This window comes from Spinacia oleracea, chromosome 2 (assembly GCF_020520425.1).
Source record: "Spinacia oleracea cultivar Varoflay chromosome 2, BTI_SOV_V1, whole genome shotgun sequence".
Classification (NCBI taxonomy): domain Eukaryota; kingdom Viridiplantae; phylum Streptophyta; class Magnoliopsida; order Caryophyllales; family Amaranthaceae; genus Spinacia; species Spinacia oleracea.
Window position 1 is genome coordinate 24,432,489 of NC_079488.1, and position 24,183 is coordinate 24,456,671.

The 24,183-nt window shown below is 38.2% G+C and overlaps 1 protein-coding gene across 1 annotated transcript; it reads left to right on the forward strand.

Annotated features, from left to right (window-relative positions):
* The first annotated feature begins 21,944 nt into the window (after positions 1 to 21,944).
* On the forward strand, positions 21,945 to 23,970 carry LOC130466833 (uncharacterized). The gene is made up of 2 exons (XM_056835409.1): positions 21,945 to 22,089; positions 23,613 to 23,970. Exons 1-2 carry the CDS (start codon positions 22,011 to 22,013, stop codon positions 23,873 to 23,875), a joined length of 342 nt encoding a protein of 113 aa, XP_056691387.1. The 5' UTR covers positions 21,945 to 22,010; the 3' UTR covers positions 23,876 to 23,970.
* The last annotated feature ends 213 nt before the right edge of the window (positions 23,971 to 24,183 follow it).

The window sequence follows — 24,183 nt, forward strand, 5'->3', positions numbered from 1 at the left end:
TCTCACTCTACTCATCATACTTCATCCACCGATCTTCCAACCATCTCCCCACCCATCATGGTGAGGTGGTTTTCTCCTTCCCCAGGAGCCTTCAAACTTATCTTTGATGGATCATGCAAAGGAACTTCAGCGGTAGCAGGAATTATCATTCGAGATTCGTATGGTCAAATTAGGAGCGCGACCGCTTTCAACCCGCGCTCAACGCAAGTCTTTATGGCAGAGGCTTTGACACTTCACAAAGGAATCCAAGAATCCATCAGACTCAACATCGACAACATTCAAATCAAAGGAGACATCCTTCTTGTTATAAACTCAGTTAAAGGTGCTTGAAAAACACCATGGAAGCTACAATACATCATCGAAGACATTAAAAACCTCATGGAGAATTATTCCTCAGTCAACAATATTTATATCTACAGAGAAGCAAACATATCACCTGACTGGATTGTACGTATATTTAGAATAGTAATAGTCAAGCTCTTAATAAGATTGTTGCTGGTAATTGAAGGAAATAATGCCCTTGGTCCAAGTATGCATTTAATGTTAAGTCTAATAAATGCGGTTCAGTATTAATTAACAAGTTAATAATTCAGTGAGATCAAGTGAGCTGAATGCCTAGCTAGAGGTCGCTTCAGTTCAAGTGGAATTAATGATATTAATCCACAGCTTACTCTTGACTGAACCCGTAGGGTCACACAAATAGTACGTAAACGGATCAAGTATTTAATGGCATTAAATACTCCATCTATGGATATTCGAAATCGACGGATCTTGGTTTCAGTGGGAGCTGAGATCGTCAAAGGCAAGTAAATGAAAACTCCGGAAACGATGATATTGCCGGAAACGGAAATATGGATCGTATCGGAAATATAAATATTATCCAAGTCGTAGATGTTGCTGGAAACGGAAACATGGTACGTATCGAAAAATATTATCGGAAATGGAAATATTGTCGGAATCGGAAATATTTCCGGAAACGGAAATATTGTCAGAATCGGAAATATTATCAGAATCGGAAAATAATTCCGGAAACGGAAATATTAAATATTTGTTCGAAACGGAAATTAATTCCGGAATCGAAAATGTTAAATAGTGTTCGTATCGGAAATGAATTCCGGAATCGGGAATTTAATCGGAAGCGTGTCGTACGAATTAGCATCGGACGAGACTTGCTAGACGAAGGCCCAGCACGAATCCAGGCCCGCGCCCAACAAGCCAAGCGCCCAACACACACCCTGCCAAAGCCTCGCCAGGCCCAGCGCAAGGCCAGGCCCAGCAAGGCATGGCGCGCACGCATCGTGGGCTGCGAGCAATGCTCATGGGCTGCGAGCTGTGCAGCACGCGTGGGCCGCGAGGCTTGCGCGGGCTGTGCGGTGCTCGTGCTCGTGTGCGGTTGTGTGCGATACCAATCCTAAAGCTATTGGAATTCGTTCTATGATTAAATCCTAATCCTAGTAGATAGAATTTATTTAATAGAGTTCTAAAGGGATTCTAATTAAACTAATTGGTATTCTAATAGGATTCTAAATCCTTTTCCATGACTCTATAAATATGTGCCTAGGTTCACAAATTTATACAGACGATTTCAAGTATTCAAAGCTAGGATTTTTAAGCAAAATCAGCCAAACACTTGCACCCTAATAGCCGAAAGTTCTAAGAACCTTAAGGGATATTCTAGTTGGTCAAGCTTAAGGCGGACCCGGACGTGCTGTGGACTTTCTACGGAGGGACGACACTTGGAGTCCTAAAGACTTGTTCTTGTTCGGTTCGGGCGCAGCTAGGGAGGGCACGCTACAAAGTGTATGCATTCTATACTAATTATATGATTATGTGCAATTAATATGATTCCTGGCATTAAGGTTTTTCCGCATGATTTATGTTGTTCATATGTATCATAATCTAACAGTGGTATCACGAGCCCCTTATTAATTGCATGATCTATAATTGCTTAAACATGGTTAAATTTTACAAATTTGCAAAGAATTAAAAAGGGGTGATTAATTTTTTTAATTGTTAATTAATTGCGAATTGCGTTTATTTAATTATATGTACGCAGTTTTTCGGCAGTTTATTCGTTACTCAACCAAATCGAGTGATTTTTGTGTCAATTCCGCATGTAAAAGGCATTCTAAAATTTTGAACGCAGAATTCCCAAATTCAAAGCCTAACTATGACTTTTCGGAGGTTTTAGTTTTTCGAACGCAAAAGTTTGTAAATTTAAGATGTTAAATTGAATATTTGCGATTCTTGTTGATAAATCTTGAATTTTTGATTGACCTACTGTATATGTTTTACAAATTTGAATGCCTATACTTGTTAATTATACAACCTAATTTGTAATTATGATTAATTTGTTGAAATTCGAATAATTTAGAATTGATTTGATTTTCATAATTAATTAATGATTTAGTTAGGTATCCATGATTACATGATTAAAAACCACCATAAAAATTGTTAATTTATGATAAATTTTAAATTTTTATGACCTAGATTTGAATCCAAGTTAATCGGAAATTAATTAATTAATAAATTTTTGATTTTTCGCCCTAAAATTATGAAATTAATATGATTTATTAATTTGTCATTAATTTTGAATTAAAAATTTTAGATTTCTATGAAAAACGCTCATAAATGTTGCACGCACAAAGCAATGGACGCTACGTGTTACCCAAAAGGGGTGTTGTATAGTGCGGGCACGCGACGACGAGCAAGGGAGCTCGTCGCCCGTGCGGTTAAAAATGCAGCGAGCAACATAGCATGGCGCGCACGCGAGGCAAAGGTGCTGGTCGTGTGTGCTATGCGATGGGCGTGGGCAATAGGCAAGGCACTGCGAGCAGTCGCGTGTGGGCAGCAAGCGTGCTGCGCCACAGCGCGCACTACCTCGCGCCAGCGAGCGATGGCTCGCGCCAGCGAGCACTGGCTCGCGCAGCGAGCGATGGCTCGCGTGCAGCGAGGGAAAGCAGCAGCAGACGCGACACAACACAGAGGCTGCGCGCAGGGTGGCCAGCGATGGTTGCGTGTGCGTGTGGCGTGTGGCTGCGTGTGGCGTATGACTGTGTGTGCCTTGTGCAACGATCGATCGAGCGGGGCGTAGCTGCCTCGTGGCTCGATGGGGCTTGGGCGCAAGCCCAAGTACCTCGTCTTGCGACGATTGATACGTTTTGTTTTTTAATTTTGAATTTTCAGTTCGGAGATAATTTTAATTAATTTTAAAATTAATAATTTAAATTGTTTTCTCGGGATTTAATTGATTATTATAATTATTATAAATTTTAATTTATACTAATTATTTTACTAAAATTAAACCTTGAATTAATTTAAATTCGTTTAATTCGACTGAAAATAAATTAAATGGATTCGATTATAATTTTACATGAGCTTTAAATTTTAATTAAACTTGTATGTTTCCGGTTAGACTAGAAATACATTTTTATGTTTAAAATTAGTAAAGCATATAAAGTTATTGGTTTAAGTGGGAGCATTTTTAGTCATAAACTCTTGATTAGGTATACAAATCCTTTAAGGTTAAAACAACTTGATTAGAATTAATAAGGACTGAATAATTGGTAAATTATTGGTGCCCTTGATTAATTGCTGCAAATATTTATGTGATGCATAACAATGTGTTTTACTAACCAGCTATGTGGGCCATTCATGATAATGAATGGGTGAATGGTATATATATTGTATATGTACTGTTTTGCAGGTTATTGCACGTGACTAGTATGGCCCAAATAGGATAGAAAATATGGTCTGCGTACCATTAATTTGAATGTAATTGGTCTAATGCACCAAAGTTTGTTCTTCAATTCAAATATGGTATGCGTACCATCAAACAGTTGTAATTAGTTTAATTATAGCTTATCCTATTTGAAGAAAATGGCGCCTCCCATGGTGAAATTCAAGACGGAGTTTCCAATCCATTTTTCAAGACGGACTTTGAAGTTGAAGCTTCAAGATGAAGTCGGGCCATACTAGATCACATTTATCTTATGCATGCTTTAAGTTATTTATTGCTTTAAATATGTCTTAATTATGCATGAGATTATGGCTTGATTATGTTGCATGATTAAGGATTTTAGTTCACTTAAAATCTAACCAACATAGTAAGAGCCTTAAGTTCCAAACTTAAAAATTGAGTTAAAAGGTGCCATGCCAAAATAACACTTACTTGGATAACCTTTACATCAATCTAGTAATAGTTTTACGCTCAGCGAGGTGTTATTTATTGAACCTAAAGGGGTAAGGTACACAAATAATTGTGAGTACATGTTAGTTTTGGTGAAACTCAACGATATAAGTAAGGAGTCCTTTTATGTCGTGGCAAAATTGATAAGTTTACCTAATAAGTTCTTAGACGTACCTATTAACCAAGAGTAGTTTCTAGACTATTAGCAAAAGGCTTTTGCTTACCTAAAAGATTTTAGAATTGAGTCTAAATACATAATGTGCTTATTTCTTCAATGGTTTTAGGGTCTTGGAATCATTTTATTCACACCTGCCGGAACAATAAATTCGAATAAAATGCCAATGACTTGTTTAAATTGCATGATTGCTTTAATTTCAAGTTATTATTCATGATAAATGTTTAGACTTTGCATGCTGCAATGTATGTTTTAATTATTGTTTATAATTAAATATCTTGCACTGCAGTAAACCCTTTTAGAAAGGTAACAGTAAATTTCCTCGATTGATAGTGAATCCAAGAACGATTCACGGAAATGAGAGAAAATGAGCAATTTAAAATGTACGTTTCTTATAGCGACTTTTATGGTTATTTTTGAGTATCAAAGTCGAATGGCGAACCAATTGGTGCTTGTGAATTCAAAATACAATGTAGTTTTGAGATCATAAAGCATTGAGTTTAAATGCTCAGCTTTACCAATGGTTAACAACCTAATATCTTTGTCCATTTAATTCTCGAATGAGTCTAGTCCCTAGACATTCGAATAGATCGATGCTTAGAGAACTTTAGAAGCTTCTGGTAAGATCATCTAGTTGAAACAGAATATTCAACAAATTAAATGGTTAGGACCTTGTTGGAGTGACACTGGACATGTCTAACAAAGTGTAAAAGTCAACACTAGAGAATTCAATTCTTAAGGCTATTAGAAAGGGTACAAGAAATAGGAAAAACAAGGAACAAATGAAATGAATTTACAATTCCATTTATACCTATAAGTTTATGTTTAAAGAGAAGTGACCTAGCAATCAAACTTCCTTGGTATCATATACCGCTTGAGGTTCTTACTTCGGTAATAACTCAAACAATGGAAGCTAGGATACACTAATGACCTACAAGTGGGAAATGAAACATGGCAATGCTGCATTAGTTGTAGGGTCATCTAGTTTGTTTTAAAGTCCTTTCAAAGGCTGGAACTTATAGCTATTTTGTTCCATAATCAGCATACCTAAATTTCTGCTTCAAACACAGAAAGACTCACATTCAGAAAAACAAAAACAATGTTTGTTTGTTTATTTGAATGAAATGGTCAATTACGGGTTGAGTCAATATGCTTGATTAAAACAAACAACTCTTTAACAATAAAAACTTTACTGGGTTCAAATCAATCTCTTGATTTGAGTTCCACTAATCTTTGGCATTGTTGCTTAGACCATATCAACAAGTTAACATTCACAAGCTCTATTTCGATGGACTTTTAAAAGTTGATTGATTTCTAGATCATTCAAGACAAGCTAGTCTTACTTGTTGAAAGTAACAAAAGATATGAACTATTGTTAGAATGCCTAGACAATAGAGTTCAAAGCTAAAGAAAGATTTTATGACTTTATTATTTCACCTGGATTTGAGTTAATATGGATTTATTTACTCAAAGTGATATAAATTTGAATCTGTTTGGCTAATTCAAAGATTCAGAAGTATAAAATCACCTGTAATACCTCGTATTTTTCTATTATTATAAATATATTTTATTATATTTATAAAGCATTTCGTTGTATTTTTACAAATTAATTTCATTTAATGAGAATTAAATGCACTTTTATTTTTAATTAATTTAAATATTAATTATTCCAAAAACCGTGTTTTTATTAAATAAATTCAAGGAATTTATTTAGTCGGGAATTGTTGGGTCGTATTTCAAAAACGAATTTAATAAACTTAAAGCCCGGTCGTTTTGTTTTAATTAAACCCAACAAAGCCTGCAAGGAGTAAACTTAAATGAGCCCGGTAAGGAGCCCAACTCAAAATTACCCTAACCTAGCCCACAAGGGAGAGAAAACCAATAAATAGACCCTCTCATTAAACCCTCACAAATTTTCAGCACTCCCTCTCTCCTCACTTTCTCTCTCCTTGCGGCACCCTTCCCTCTCCTCTCGTCCGACCCCTTTGCTTGCAGCGCAAGGCACGCTGCCGTGCCGTGTGTGCTCGCCCAGCCTCACGCGTCGTGCCTCGTCCCGCAATCCCGCAGCGCAGCGCCCTTGCTGTGGTGCTGTGTCGCGTGCCCCTTCGTGCTCAGCCCCGTGCGCGCAAGCCCTCGCTGTCTCTCTCTCTCGTCGCCTCGCCCCGCAGCGCAGCACCCTCGCTGCTGCTATGTGTCGCGTGTGCGTCGTCCCGCCCAGCAGCACGCGAGCTCGTGCCCGCTCGTCGCTGTGTTGCGCGCCCAGCGCCTATCCCTCTCGCCCCTCGTCGCATGCTCATGCGCACTGCTGCTGCGGTGCGTGCGTATGTTGTTGTTGTTGTTGCGTTGATTGTTTGACGCACACGCACACAACATAATTAACTGTTGTGTGCGTGTGTGTTGTTGAATTGGGACAATCAAATTATGTTTTCAAAAATATAATTTTCAGTTTTAAATTGATTTAAGTATTGTGATTAAATTTAATTATTGGATTGTTTGGATTAATTAAAACGGTTATGAACACCGTATTGGGTTAGTAGTATGTTTTAATTAAAGGAATTGGTTTTGATGTTTGAAATTATAATTTTCAGATTATATATGTTAATAAAGTAAGGATTTTTGAAGTCAAATCATGTTTTCGAATTAAACTATTACTAGGGTTTTGGTTTCAAATTGATTGAGTAATTGATTTACATAATTTAATGACAATTTAAATTATGGGAATCAATCAAAATTTTCAGAATGTTTATAAGCTTTAAAAGGGTTGGTTTTAAGGGTTTTAAAGCTAAAAAGTCAATGTTTTTATGCTAGGACTTGAGTTGACTATTTGAGACTATTAAAGTACCAATTAATGAATGATTTTTAATTAAACTAAGAGCTTTAGTTTCTTAAATAGTTTCTGGAAATTTAGTAAGCATGGATAATAATTTAGTTCTCTTATTTTGTTTTATAGGAGTTGATTTCTAGTGAGTCGTGATTCGCACAGTGGCCCCCGTACTTAGGTATTCCAGGTACGTACAAGACTAGGATGACCACCCATCCCTTGAGGAATTTGTGAAGTGTATTGAATGCGAATCATGTGAACTTATATGCTATGAATTCATGTTTGATGATTCGGAATGATTATGTTATTATGAATTCATGTTTAATGTTGAGAACAAGCATGTTATTATTATTGTTGAATCTATGTGAACGAGCATGTTATGAATTGAATTATGCTTTATAGATTCTGTTGAACTATCATGTTATGGACTTTTATAATCGTTGAATTATGTCAAGCATGTTGTTCAAGTTGGTTTGCATGTATGAGTATTGCGCATGTAAGTTGTTATTATTATTATGCTATAGTACAGGATGTCTAGCATAATTATTGAGCCAGTCAAATATTGCCAGTGAGCAATATACATTCTATCAAAGGGGTAGAATATGTTAGAGAGTCTATGTGAATTGAATTAAGGACAATTCGTGCTAAGGGCACACCCCGCTTGTTAATAGGCAATTGGGACACTCCAGTACCTGCTCAGATCAACAACAGCAAAATACAAAGTAACCAGTACAATGGGTTGCTAGCAGGGGGAAGGATTTGTTTTATTGCTGAAAACAAAAGATAAAGATAGCTAAGTGGGAATTCGAGAGCTCACTATCCCTCCCAAAAACTGCATAACTGCCAGATACAAATTGCGTACCCTCCTCTCAATATTCCCCTCCCTTTTATACACAAATCCCCAAAAGGATAGTCTGCCTAATTTGTCTTCTTGCGTCTGCTGTAGGTGATTATGCCACGTGGCTCCTTCATGCCGTTAGGATCATCTCCCCTTTCTGTTATGATGTCAGCTGCAGTTGTGGTATTGGTGTGCACCCCTGGTCCTGGTGGGCTTGTTACATCACTCTCCCCCTCAAGCACCACCTTGTCCTCAAGGTGGAAGGTAGGAAACCCATCTTGAATGGCTGAAGCCCTTTCCCACGTAGCCTCAAAAACTGGTAAGTGCTGCCACTTAACTAATACTTCCCGTATGACCTTCCTTCCCACAACCCTTCTACGCACATCCAACACCTCCTCGGGTTCTGCTACTAATTCCAACTCAGCAGTCAATTGAGCCGGCATTGTTGCCGCGGTATCAGCCGCCCCTACTGCCTTCTTAAGCTGTGAAACATGGAATACGGGGTGAATTCTGCACTCCTCTGGTAACTCTAGCTTGTAAGCAACACTTCCCACTTTCTGGATCACCTTGTATGGCCCATAGAATCTAGCTGCTAGCTTCTCAAAAGGCCTCTAGGCGAGTGATTTTTGTCGGTATGGCTGCAGCTTGAGGTACACCAACTCTCCCACCTCATAAGACTCCTCTCTCCTTTTACGATCTGCATTTATCTTCATTAGTTGTTGGGCCTTGACCAGGTTTAATTGTAGTTCTGCTAGCATCTCATCCCTCTCCTGCAACAAGTCCTCCAAACTGTCAACCGGGGTTTGCCCCTTTCCAATTCTCAGCATGTGTGGTGGCTCCCTTTCATAGACCACTTGGAATGGGGACATTTTGGTGGATGTGTGCACAGAGGTGTTGTAAGAAAATTCTGCCCAAGTTAACCACCTTGCCCACGACTTGGGTTGGCCTCCTGCAAAACAACGCAAATACGTTTCCAAGCATTTGTTAACCACTTCACTTTGGCCGTCCGTTTGGGGGTGATAGGCCGTGCTTTTCTTGAGGGTGGTTCCTTGGAGACGAAACAGCTCTTTCCAAAACGTACTCATGAAAATCCGGTCTCTATCGGAAACAATGGTGACTAGGAACCCATGAAGACGGACCACCCCATCCACAAACACTTCTGCCACTTTCACTGCACTGTAAGGATGTCTCAACCCCAGAAAATGGCTGTACTTAGACAACCTATCCACAACCACAAGTATAGAGTTGATGCCCTTCGATAATGGTAGCCCTTCAATGAAATCCATGGAAATGTCATCCCATATCTTGGTGGGTATAGGCAGGGGCTGTAATAAACCCGCGGGACACTGTTGAGAGCTCTTATACTGTTGGCAGATGCTACATTTTTTTTACAAAATCAGCCACTTCCCTCCTCATTCCCTGCCAGTACCAGTCCTTGGCCATTCGGAGGTACGTTTTAGCTTCCCCTTCATGACCCCCCATAGGGGAGTTGTGATATTCGCGCAACAAGGTGGAAATCATGGACGACCCCTTAGGTATGACATGCCTCCCTTTGTACATTAACTTGCCCCCTTCTAGTGTAAAGACACTATCGGTTCCTGCTAGCAAGTCGGACCTGATTTTTTATAACACCTTATCCGACTCAACCCCTCTCTGCAACTCCTCCCAATCCACTTCCCTAGAGCTGATCAAAAGGCTTAGTTCCATCTCACCACCAGTTTTCCGCGACAAGGCATCTGCAACACGGTTGGAATTTCCGGGTTTATATTGGACCTCAAAATCATATGCCATGAGCTTACTGACCCACTTCTGATAATCTGCAGCTATTTCTCGTTGTTGTGTTATGTGCCTCAAGCTTTGTTGATCACTTCGGACTATGAAGTGTCTTCCCATCAAGTAGTGTTTCCACTTGAGTATAGCCAAGCATGCGGCCATTAATTCCTTTTCATATATGGACTTGCTTCGATTTCTCGGACCCAAAAGCTGACTGTAATATGCCACTGGTCGTCCCTCTTGCATCAAGACTGCACCGAGTCCGTACCCTGATGCATCTGTTTCCAGTATGAAGGTCTTGGAAAAATCAGGCATCACAAGAACTAGTGCTGCCACCATCGCATCCTTCAATGCCTTAAATGCTTCACTAGCCTTCTCCGACCACCCGAAGTTATCTTTTTTAAGTTGCTCTGTCAATGGCTGGGCTATATTTGCGTATCGCCACACAAACTTACGATAATACCCTGTTAGCCCTAAGAACCCGCGAAGCTCTCTAAGGTTCTTGGGTGTTTCCCACTCCAACATTGCCCTCACCTTGTCCATGTCCATGGCCACCCCTGCCCGTGAGATAACATGGCCCAAGTAGGTGACCTCCCCCCTTCCCAACTCACATTTCTTCCTATTGACATAAAGTCTTTGTTCAGCCAAAATTCCCAACACTACTGCCACATGATGCTTATGTTCCTCCACAGTTGCACTATAAATCAGAATGTCATCGAAGAAAACCAAAACAAACTTACGTAGGAATGGCCGGAAAATGTCATTCATCAGGGACTGAAATGTCGCAGGGGCGTTTGTGAGTCCGAAGGGCATTACCAAAAACTCGTAGTGTCCTTCGTGAGTTCGAAACGCCGTCTTGTGAGTATCCTCGGGTTTCACCAAGATTTGATGATATCCGGACTTCAAGTCCAACTTCGAAAAAATGACTGACCCGTGTAACTCGTCTAGTAACTCATCGATCACCGGAATCGGGTACTTGTCCGGTACGGTCTCCTTGTTTAAAGCCCGATAATCCACACAAAACCGCCACGAACCATCCTTTTTCTTCACTAGTAACACGGGGCTCGAAAATGGACTCACAGAGGGTCGGATTACCCCTGCTTGCAGCATCTCTTGAATCAGTTTTTCGATTTCGCTTTTCTGAAAATGGGGGTAACGATAAGGCCGCACACTAACCGGGTTGCACCCCTCTCGTAGCACGATGGCATGCTCATGTTCCCGGGAAGGTGGTAGCCCAATGGGCATATCAAACACTTGTTGGTACTCCTCCAGTACATCCTTCAACACACCCTGCCCCTCGTCATTCCCTTGTTGCTCCGCCCCTTCCGCCTCTAACTTGTTACACTCCATCACTATTCCCTGCCCGGTCTTCCGTAAGGTTTTTAACATGGCCTTCAGGGAAATCCTCGACCGAGCCAAAGTGGCATCCCCTTTGATTACACACTGACTCCCTCCCCATTGAAACTTCATGACTTGAGTTTTCCAGTTAGTGATCACTGCACCTAACTTCTCTAACCACTGGACCCCCAAAATCACATCAGACCCTCCCAATTGCAAGGGCAAAAAATCCTCCTCCACCTCAATTCCTCCCTCTAATTTCAGTACCACCGATCGGCACACCCCAGCCCCTTGAACGGCTTCTCCATTTCCTAATGCCACACCAAACTGCTCCGTCCCTGTAACCGGCAACCCCAAACGTTCTACCACCTTCAAGGATATGAAATTATGCGTCGCCCCCGGGTCGATCATGACTGTCACATCACTCTGATTGATTTGGCCTGCGAGCCTTATCGTTTTTGGATGCGTCAGACCCACTACGGAATATAGTGATACCTCCGGCGGCGCCGCCACCCCACTCTCTTCCCCGTCGTGTTCTTCCGGTGGCTCCTCCTCCTCTTCACTCTCGCCGGAACCTCCTTCCACCAAGAGAACGCTCAATTCCTTGCGTTTACACACATGGTTAGCCTCCCACTTTCCGTCACACCGGAAACACAATCCTTTCGCCCTCTTCTCTTGGAGCTCGCTTTCTGATAACCGCCTTACACCAGATCGGAAATTATTGCTGAGTGGTGAGGCTATGGATGATTGAGTCGACCCCCCTCCAGAAGCTACTGAAGTCGATTTGGGGTGTGAGTTATTCGGCCCATTTAAGGACAAGGATCCCCCAAAATTAGATTTACTGGACCCAAATCTGTTGGCCCAACCCCCAGACCCGGTTTTCTTCTCAACCCGGTCCCGATCTTCCACTCGAATGGCCAGATCCATGGCTTGCTTGAGATTGTAGGGCTGCAAAACTTGGATCTCCTTTCTGATTTCTTCTTTAAGCCCATTTAGAAATTGGCCCATTAGGATAGTCTCTGGTATATCTTCCAGCGGCGCTGCCCTCTCTATGAACTTGCGACGGTACTCTTCCACCGTGGTGGTTTGGTGGGTAGCCAACCATTGTTGGTGGAGCGTCCCGACTTTCGAAGACCTAAACTCCTTCAACATCCTCTCCTTCAAATCCCGCCACACCTCCATGGGTCGACGACGGTTCTCCCACTGAAAAAATCGGAGCGCGTTGCCTTCCATGGCCACCACGGCAGAATCCATCTGCTCGTCGGCGTTCAGTCTGTGGAAGTTGAAGTAACGCTCCGCCCTTAGTATCCATCCGTCCGGGTCATCTCCATCAAAAATCGGCATGTCCAGCTTCCGAAACCGCCAGTTCCTCCCCCGGAATGACTCGCCACCACCTGAACCACCTCCCTCTAGCTCCGACTCATCACCGTCAGCCCTGTCCTCCCTGTTACGTTGGTGTCGGCGACCACCAATTCCCCCACCAGAATCAATCAGATTTCTCACCTCCTCCCGAAACTGGTTGATTCTTCCTTCGAGTTGCGCCGCCTTCTCCCGGTTCCTCCTAGCCTCCTCCTCAGCAGCGGTTGTCAGTTGCTCGGTCAACGATCGTTGCAAGGTGACCATGGCTTCCTTCACCGCATTTGAAATGATACCCTCCAATGAGGATTCCAATCGGTCCACCCTTGCCTCCAGCTCCATATCTCTGTCTTCTTCCACCGTCTCCAGGCTGCGGGTTTGGGATCGGCTTCCTACCATGACCGTACTGCTCTGATACCAAATGGGACACTCCAGTACCTGCTCAGATCAACAACAGCAAAAATACAAAGTAACCAGTACAATGGGTTGCTAGCAGAGGGAAGGATTTGTTTTATTGCTGAAAACAAAAGATAAAGATAGCTAAGTGAGAATTCGAGAGCTCACTATCTCTCCCAAAAACTGCATAACTTCCAGATACAAATTGCGTACCCTCCTCTCAATATTCCCCTCCCTTTTATACACAAATCCCCAAAAGGATAGTCTGCCTAATTTGTCTTCTTGCGTCTGCTGTAGGTGATTATGCCACGTGGCTCCTTCATGCCGTTAGGATCATCTCCCCTTTCTGTTATGATGTCAGCTGCAGTTGTGGTATTGGTGTGCACCCCTGGTCCTGGTGGGCTTGTTACAGCAATGTCGGGTTATCTCAAACAGTGTTTTTGAGAAGGAACAATGGGAGTAATTTCACTTGAGTCTTGTTTGATCACAAGTCCTAAAGAAGTAAAATATTAAAGAGTCGTTGTTGAAGTGTTTAATTGTTCAATTGTTTGTATGTTGTGTATTGAGTCGCCTTGAACATAATATACTAATTAACGTAAAGTGTAACCCAAAGAGCTTCAAAACTCTTGGAACGTATATACCTTGAGTATGAACAATGGGGGGAGTCTTGCCGGAAAACCTGTACTCCTAGATGATACAAGACGTTGTTTCATTCTCTTTTATGCCGTTGTGTATTGGAATTCCTGTCGGTATGGCCCGACTGTCGGTAGTAGCCCGACTTATTTTTGGTGTATGGTTGGCTCCCATCACCCTTTTCTTTCCTTTTGAGGATACTTTACTTTACCAGTTCGAAGCTACTTTTTATTAAACTGTGAGTCAAGAGTCGTGTCTCGTGTCGAGTCTTGTCTCCATGTTTACTTGTTTATTATATGGCTTTTGCAGGTTGATTATTTAATTGTCGAGTGAAGCATGTTAAGGATAGAATGTTATTCTAGCTTGTTCGTACTCAGCTTTTGCTGACTTCGTGCTTCATGTCTTTCGGTCATGGCCTTTGCCTTAATGACCCTATGATGATCCATCAATTGCATTTGCGTTGTTGGGGAGTAGATTTTCAATAAAGCAGGTTTGTAGAGATAACTTGCGGGAGAAGTTATCATGGGATTCGAGTTGAGAGTTTTATCCTTCCGTAAATTATAAACTCTATTTTTATTTATAGTCATGACTAATACTACTATTTTCAGTTAATGGATTTCAAACGGTTTGTTTTAGTTTGGGCCTCAACGGTTCCAACTTGTTTTAAATGACCATTAACTATTTATTTATGTTTGAAAGTTAGTTAATTCCGCTGCGTAATTCTGGTAAATAGCTTTAGCCGTTATCACGGTGGCGGTAATATCTTGGTAATTCCTGTGTTTTAAGTCGGAAAATGTTTTATAAAAAGAAAGGAATTATTAGGGTGTTACATCACCACTTGGCAAGAAATCATAAAGATCTAGATTAGATCATGTTGATGATTACTTTAAGACCAAATATGATCATCTATGATTGTGTGTTGTAATTTCACGATCTAGCTCCATAAGATATGGCATATCTAAGTTGGAATGATCGAAGTCAATTAGTACTTGATTCGATCAATGATGAATCATAAAGACTTTTCCTATAATTTCTAAAACAAAATGCTCAACTACCACCAAACTAAACCAAATTCGTCAAAGCTATTGAAAAGTAATTTCAGAATATCTTTTCAATAAATTATATATCTAAAGAGTTGCTAAACTCAGTGGGAGCTTAGTGTTTGTTATTCGGCAAACTAAGGCCCAAGTATAGATATATGTTTCATTGTGATTTATTCAAATGAGACACAAGGGTATTGTTTCTACCACGAATTTTTTGAGAACATAATGTTTGTTTGCTCGAAATAATATCCTTTTGGAGATTCGTTTCCAAAATGACAAGTGGGAGAAAATAGACCTCGAAAGTCTTCGAGGCGAACAACAAACATAAACGGACATTCCGGAGGCTTTTCGAAGTTCTTCAGAAAATCCGAACACGTATTCTTTAAGGACTTTAGAAGTGGCTTTTAAGAATAGACATCTCTTAGAAGACTTTACAAGTGCTTCAAGGAGAACGGAATATTCAAAGGACTTTCAAGTGGCTATTGATATTCTATTGTTTGATGTTCTATACCCATGTAGGCATAGAGTTCAAGTCACTGAAACTATGAGATTCTTCTATTAGATAGTGAAGAAACATGGAGTTCATGTCACTGAAGCTATGCGATTCTTCTATTAGATAGTGAAGAAACCTACAACTTGCAGTCAAACTATTATCATGTAGATTAATGAGTTTGTGACTTGTAAGAAAGCTATGAAGAAACCTAGATTCCCTAAAATGGTTAGAGGCCGTATATAGACTTAATGTTTAATTGGTTAAAGGCCATAAAAACATACTCAATGTTCTGATGACAAAATTGAAATTTTGTTGATTTGCAAGAATGATTTATATCTATTGGTTGCAAATTGGTTTTAAGGATAAAAACCATCAAACATGGAATTGTGTTCACAACACAAAGCTAGATTAGTTGCTAAAGGTTACAAGCAAATTCATGGCATGGATTGTGTTGAAACCTCATGCATAATCGTAATGCTCAAGTCTATAATTCAAGCAATGATTGCATATTGGTACATATGGCAATTGGATGAAAAAACATCTTCCTCAGTCAAATGTTGGAAGAAACTATGTACATGGCATGTCATAGGATTTGTGGATCCAAATAAATGCTTGAAAAGGAAAGCTAGCTTATGAAATCTAAGTACAGATTTAAGCAAGCGATTGGGAATTGGAACTGTATTTTAGTGAAGCTAATAAGCATTTTAGTTTCATAAAATGTACATGATTCTTATAGATGTATAAGAAGTTTAGTGGGAGTACATAAAACTTAATTGGTCCTATGTGTATCACACACATATCTCTCTATTGTGAAATGACATTCAAATGCTAATGACTTAGATTTGAAACTATTCATCAATGACGGACCAAGGCGAAACTTAGTGCATAATGGGTATTAAGATCTATTTACAAAGATCTTATGATATATTGTTTTAGATTAAGTAATGGAATTTACTAAATCAAACACGAAAGAATCCATTGGAGATATTCGACCCATATGAATAAATCTAAGTAATGAATGTTTGAACTGTGTATAAGCATTTACTAAGTTAAACATCAAAGGATCCAAGTGTGATTCTTAAACCTATATTATATGTCAAAGAATTTAGCTGGATTCAGTATCTGCTGAAACTAGAATGAGCTAAAGTTACATGAATAGAATTCAATTGAGAATTATTCTGCAAAAGAATTTATCATGTATAATATAATATGAGGATCGCCAAAAACGTATCGTATGACTTTAGGCATGACGAACATATACCAATCTCTATTGATCTAAGTAAAGATCAACTAGATTGAGATCAAGAAAGACTTGTGGTACTTGAAAAGGTACATAGGAACAGTTTTTGACTCAAGGAAATAAAGATATGCTAAATATTGATGCTACACGCATAAACACTGGTAAAGGATCAAGCAAGATCCCTTTGGAGTTAACCATTGGCAAGAACGAGCTACAGAGCATCGTGTTTTGAAAATGGCAACATGGATTGGAGACCATGAGTTGTTGCATGGGAAATTAAATATTAATTTTTATGTTCTAAGATATAGATGGAAAGTCTTCCACATATCTATGAACTGCTTGGATATGTAAATCCAAACAAAACATCACTAGCAACCTATACAGTTGAAGTAAAAGTACTTATTGCCTAAGAAGCAATAAAACAGGGTTGTTTATGTTAAAGAGTTCTTCATTGAACTTGGGTAGATCACATGTCTGCTGACTTAATAGTTCTTCATTGCAAAATGCGTAGAACCACTATTTAAGTAAGAAAGACTAGATCACCTAATAAACAAACTCAAAAGATCTTATCATCCTATCTCGAAAAACATTCGATGAAAGGGATATTAAGATTGGCAAAGCATGATAACTAAACCTATGCAACAAGTGAGAAACAACACTCACGTTGTAGCACTGGAAATCAAGCATAGCTTTGAATTCCACAAATTGTTTTAAAAATGGGTTTGAGGCCCATGGTTGTAAAACATTGGGGTTGAACATTTATCATATATGAAATGTATTTTCATATTCCATTTAATCTTGGTTTGGTATTAAATGATGAGTCCCTTCAATTTGACGATATATTCAAGATAGACTGTCAGGACCAGTCCTGTGACTAAGAAATGTCTATCAAGTGAACTTGAATGTCAAAAGATTGAAAATGGTCCCTGGTCGGAGTTATCTATAAAGATGGACGCATAGAAAACGTTAGACAACTAGAATGCAAGATGACTAGTAGTTCTGTTTCTTGAACTATGTGGACATGGCAATGTCGTAATCATTTGCATAGATACTTACTTTGGGAAGACTAGTATCGGACAGACCTATGAAACATTACTGTAAGAGATGAAAATCTGTCATAAGTAAATTTCATTAAAATTATTGGACACTAAATCCTCAATACCTGAGTGATTTAAGATTACTTGTTTGAGAACTGGTTACTTTGACGTTGTCAACCGTCGCACCGTAAAAGGAGGCTATAAAGGCAACGCTCAGGTAATCACCTATCAAACGAAGTCTAATCTCAAGATCGCAAGATTGGGATTGTCCTCCCATAAATCGAGATGAGATGCTGGAAGTTGTACAGCCACTCAGAGAGCTAGAAACTGTAAAATGCATGGCCGTGCTCAGATGAATCATAGGATATGATTATCTGTTTATTTGATCAGTTGAACTCTGAAACCGAGAAACACCTCTGGAAATAATAAGGATGACAACTCTTACATTATGTTCAAGAGCAAGCATCGAGCGACAAAGGAATTAGGAAATGCACACTTGTCCTATGGGAGACTGAAGGAAATAATGCCCTTGGTCCAAGTATGCATTTAATCTTAAGTCTAATAAACGTGGTTCAGTATTAATTAACAAGTTAACAATTCAGTGAGATCAAGTGAGCTGAATGTCTAGCTAGAGGCCGCTTCAGTTCAAGTGGAATTAATGATATTAATCCACAGCTTACTCTTGACTGAACCCGTAGGGTCACACAAATAGTACGTAAACGGATCAAGTATTTAATGGCATTAAATACTCCATCTATGGATATTCGAAATCAACGGATCTTGGTTTCAGTGGGAGCTGAGATCGTCAAAGGCAAGTAAATGAATACTCCGGAAACGATGATATTGCCGGAAACGGAAATATGGATCGTATCGGAAATATAAATATTATCCAAGTCGTAGATGTTGCCGGAAACGGAAACATGGTACGTATCGGAAAATATTATCGGAAATGGAAACATTGTCGGAACCGGAAATATTGGCGGAAACGGAAATATTGTCAGAATCGGAAATATTATCGGAATCGGAAAATAATTCCGGAAACGGAAATATTAAATATTTGTTCGAAACGGAAATTAATTCCGGAATTGAAAATGTTAAATATTGTTCGTATCGGAAATGAATTCCGGAATCGGGAATTTAATCGGAAGCGCGTCGTACGAATTAGCATCGGACGAGACTTGCTAGACGAAGGCCCATCACGAAGCCAGGCCCGCGCCCAGCAAGCCAAGCGCCCAACACACACGCTACGAAAGCCTCGCCAGGCCCAGCGCAAGGCCAGGCCCATCAAGGCATGGCGCGCACGCATCGTGGGCTGCGAGGAATGCTCAGGGGCTGCGAGCTGTGCAGCTCGCGTGGGCCGGGAGGCTTGCGCGGGCTGTGCGGTTGTGTGCGATACGAATCCTAAAGCTATTGGAATTCGTTCTACGATTAAATCCTAATCCTAGTAGATAGAATTTATTTAATAGAGTTCTAAAGGGATTCTAATTAAACTAATTGGTATTCTAATAGGATTCTAAATCCTTTTCCATGACTCTATAAATATGTGCCTAGGTTCACAAATTTATACAGACGATTTCAAGTATTCAAAGCTAGGATTTTTAAGCAAAAATCGGCCAAACACTTGCACCCTAATAGCCGAAAGTTCTAAGAACCTTAAGGGCGATTCTAGTTGGTCAAGCTTAAGGCGGATCCGGACGTGCTGTGGACTTTCTACGGAGGGACGACACTTGGAGTCCTAAAGACTTGTTCTTGTTCGGTTCGGGCGCAGCTAGGGAGGGCACGCTACAAAGTGTATGCATTCAATACTAATTATATGATTATGTGCAATTAATATGATTCTTGGCATTAAGAGTTTTCCGCATGATTTATGTTGTTCATATGTATCATAATCTAACAGCAATTACTTAGGAGTAACCCTCGAGCGAAGGGACTCCTAAGTACTCCTTTTTTCTTACCTTAAAAAAAATCAATCGTACTACTTTTTATTAATGAATCTATATTATTAAAGCGGAGTGGTAAGGAATATGAGGGCTCCAAAACCCCAATACTCACTTCTCATACAAACTTATTTAAGGAAATTAAGACAATTTAATTTATTTATTTTTGACAAATCAGCGAAAACCATATTGCACAATTAATTGGGATTCTAAATTAATAGAGAAATAAGATTATCATTAATAACCATAGTGGCATAGTGAGAATGGATTTTAGTGTGGTATACAACTATATACAAAGTACTTCTTAGTGGTGGATAAATATCACATTCTTTTTTGGTTAAATGGCATTGACAATACATGGTGTATTCCGTATACTAAACCCACTGAATTCAGCCTAACTAACTAATACTCCTTCCGTTCTTTTTTTTCCTTTATGTTTGATATTATGCATGTGATTTAACGATTAATTAATGTGCATTGCAATTTCTCAATTTTTTATTTAAATAAGAAAAATTATGTTTATTTATAATGTTTTTACTTTTATAAAAAAAATTAACATTGGAAAATTAAAAAACATTTAATGCCTCATTGGAAAAGTGTGAGAGATTAAATACCCCAATGAATTTAATTTGTTAAAATAATCCTTGGACACAAATTTTGATATAATATTAAGACATTTATGTGATAATATAAAAGGAAATATTTTCAATATAAAGATCAAAATGAGACATTCGAAATAGAATACGTAAGAACAAAAAGGGACGGAGGGAGTATGAAGTTTAGTGCCTAACTAAGTAATATAAAGTTTAGTGTCTAAGTAGTGCCTAACTAACTAAAACATGGTAATTAATATGATAACCATCTAAACGGTGGAATTATAATAATAACGGAGTAACATTAAAAAAATGATAAAGATTGGCCCTTTTGTTGATTAGTATGGATATAGATACAAATAAAAATCGATATATACAAAGCTTGGTTGGAACAAAATATAGCAAGATTGGCGATTATATGGATATTACTGTTTACAAGGACATTAAATCGTAACAACGTGATATTTACACGTCATCGTCTCTCAGTGGAGAAAGAAGCACGAGAATTGAGAGTAAAAATGGTTCGATTAGAACGTCCAAATTTAAGACATCAACATACACACGATGAAGTTGAAGCTGAACAAAACGTGGATGCAGGTACTTATAATGGCTTTAGATTCAAATTTCAGCAAAAACCATAATGCACAATTAACTGGGATGCTAAATTATAAAGATAATTAAGATTATCATTAATAACCAGAGTGAGAATGGATTTTGGAGTGGAAGACAACTAAACACGGAGTACTCCGTATTGGTGGATAAATATCTCATTCTTTTTGGTTACATGGCATTGACAATGGTGTACTCCGTATACTAAACCCACTGAATTCAGTCTAACTAACTACCCCACTTAAATTCGATATAAAGCTTGGTTGCAAAAAAATATAGCAAGATTAGTGGTTAGATGGAGATTAGTGTTTAAAAAGACTTTAGATCGTAATAATATGACATTCACACGTCATCGTCTCTCAATGAAGAAAGAAGCACGAGAATTGAGAGTACAAATAGTTCGATTAGAACGTCCAAACAGACATTAATATACACACGATGAAGTTGAAGTTGAACAAAACATGGATGAGGGTACTTATAATGGTTGTACAATCAACTTTCAGCAAAAATCATAATGCACAACTAATTGGGATGCTAAATTATAGAAAGAATTAAGATTATCATTAATAACCAGAGTGAGAAGGATTTTTGAGTGGTATACAACTATATATATACGGAGTACTCAGTAATGTTGGATAAATATCACATTTTTTCTGGTTAAATGGCATTGACAATGGTATACTCCGTATACTAAACCCACTGAATTCATCCTACCTAACTAATACTCCATTCGTCCCTTTTTATTCTTTATGTTTGATATTATGTACGCGATTTCAAAATTAAAGTCCACATAGTCAATTTTGCATTTTCAAATGCTTTTAGACCATCATCGAACTAGAACTTAATTTTGGATATTTTTTAGCTTCTTACTTCGGTATTATGTTTTGTTTAAGACACATACAACACTACAAGAATTTGTATCTTTAACGACAACCTAATTACGACGGGTCAAAAATTCGGTCGCAAAAGGCTTTTGCGACGGGGCTAACTACCAAACAAAGACGGGAACAACCGTCGCAAATGTCTTTTACGACGGATTAACGACGTCCCCCTTTTATGACGGGTTCGCGACAGGAAACCCCGTCATTAATCAACGATTATTGACCTTTCGCGACGAGATTTCCCGTCGTTAATGGTACAATTTCTTGTAGTGCAATATTTAGATACATTGTAGTATTGCAACACAATAACATTTTACGGAGTTATTAACAATGTCGATTAGGAGATTTTATACTTTTAATAGGTACCCGTACAATAACACGGGCACAAACTAGTTAATTTTATTGTAAAATTAGCTTCTAATAATTTTTTTTGCTAAAGTTGGACATAGAGCCCAGGAGTCAATTATATATACGTGCGTAACGTGCTATCCATATTTTTTTTATTATTATTTAAAACTTGATATACGATCGCATGTAGATATAAATAGAGAAATTTAGACATACAATTATACAAATCCTAAACAAATATTCCTACTTATAAAAGTGCTCATAAAACAAAGTTAGTTTGAGAAGAACTCGAGTTAATTTTGATAGAGTAATGGCTAAATTTGTCCCAACCGTAGTCTTGTTTATTGCTCTAATTGGTGCGATCCTTCTTGTGAATACAGAATCCAAAGGTAATGTGTTGTTATTATACTCCGTAACAAGTATTTTTGTATTCACAAATTCTTATTTATAAGTGGTGTGTAATATTTATATACCGCATTAAGATATCGGTAACTTTTGTGTAAGACCGTCTTATCGAAAAGACCACTTTGATTGTTTAACTAATTGGTTCCATTGCTTAACTAATTAGTTTTAGTGCTTAACTAATTATTTTCATTATTTAACTAATTGTTTATAGTGCTTAATTAATTAGTTTCAGTGCTTAACTAATTGATTTAATTGCTTATCTTATATGACACCAAGGCGATCTTTTATGTAAAATCGCCTTATATAAAAATTTGTATTAAGATATATAGTCGTCCCCCGACACTGTACTTTTTTTTTTTTTAGGTAATCCCCCGACACTGTACTTAAATTTACGAAGTACGGAGTATTGCTTAACTTGATATACCGAATCTCATGTGGATATAAATAGAGAAATTTATACAAGATCCTAAACAAAGTTTTCTACTTACAAAGGTGTTCATTTCCTTCATTTCTGACCGAATAATAAATGGCTTTGTAAGCACAGAAAATTCTCACATATTTTTTATTTACAGACTTAAAATTTGTGTTTACGGGCTTAATTTGTCCCAAGTCCCAACCATCGTCTTGCTAATTTATTGCTCTTACTTGTGAGATCCTTTTGGTGAAAACACATAATGTGGAAATATGAGGAAAAGAAAAAATTTGGAAATTTATAGAACATAAATATGAAAAAGTATGTGAAAATCTCTATTTTTTTTTTGACTAATTATTATGGAAAACTACAGAAAATGAAATATTAAATATTTTACACTGGTTTAATTTTGTTTTCCACATGTTTTCTTAGTTTTTCCATCACTCTTGAGGTAAAAATTGTGGGAAATAAAACATGCTAAATATAACTAGTTGATATCCACACATTTTTCATGTCCCTCACTTTTCCGTTTAAATTACCAAACTAGCTAAAATTAAAAAAAGTCTTCAATTCTATTTACAATTTGACACACTTTCCACCTTAAACTAGAGTTTCAGACACACGGGTAATCTGCTGGAACATAGTACATGCACTCGGGTGCACCGTCCACCCTCAGCTCTCGTATTTTCTCCTTACATGTGAGGAGAAAATGTGATAGGAACCACCAATGGACATAAAAATATCATTGGATGCACAATACACTCGAGTATACCTAATAATTTTCGAGGAGAAAATGTGTTATTATTGTATTAAATTTATATATTTATTGATCATATCGATCACGAGTACGTATAACGTACATGCATAATAACCTTGGTTATATATACCGTGAAATATAATTATGTTGTCGTTTTCGAATATTAGAATTGTACGTGTATTTTTGTATATATATATATATATATATATATATATATTAATAGTTAAATTTGGATATATTAGTAGTTAAATATTGCATTGGAGTCTGTGCAAATAGTAACTATAAAAAACTTTCTGAAACGGAAGTAGTATAATGAATCCGCCTAAAACTTTGGGCAGGCACATGTACCAAGACAAGTAAGAATTTCAAAGGAGAATGCAAAGATGACAACGAATGTGCAAGGGTTTGCAAGGCTGAGTTAACTGGAAATCAAGTACTAGGTGGAGTTTGCAGAGATCGATCCAAGGGGTTTAACCAATCAGTTTTAGATGAATGTGAGACGACAACCCAAGGAGTCCGATTAGCTAATCTGAGAAGAGAATGCTCAAAAAAAGCGCAAATAGATAATGGTCGTGAGTGCTCCTGCGTAGTCATATGTTGATTATAGAAACTGCGCGGAAAGAAATTTGATGTTTTGCATATCTTTAAATATATACCCATGTGCTTGATATATTGAATATGTTGTGGTTTGGGTTGTTGGGCCAAGTGTAGTATTGAGCTTGGTATGTTAGTATTAGGTTATTAATATGGCTATATATTATTAATCAAGAATTCAGCACTTTAATTAACGTTATTCTTTTTTGCGGTTATTAATTAATTAATATTTCGGTATTAATATATTAATTTTTTTATTTTAAATAGGATAATACCAAGGTCAGTTATTTAGTAACTATCATATTGTTTTCATAT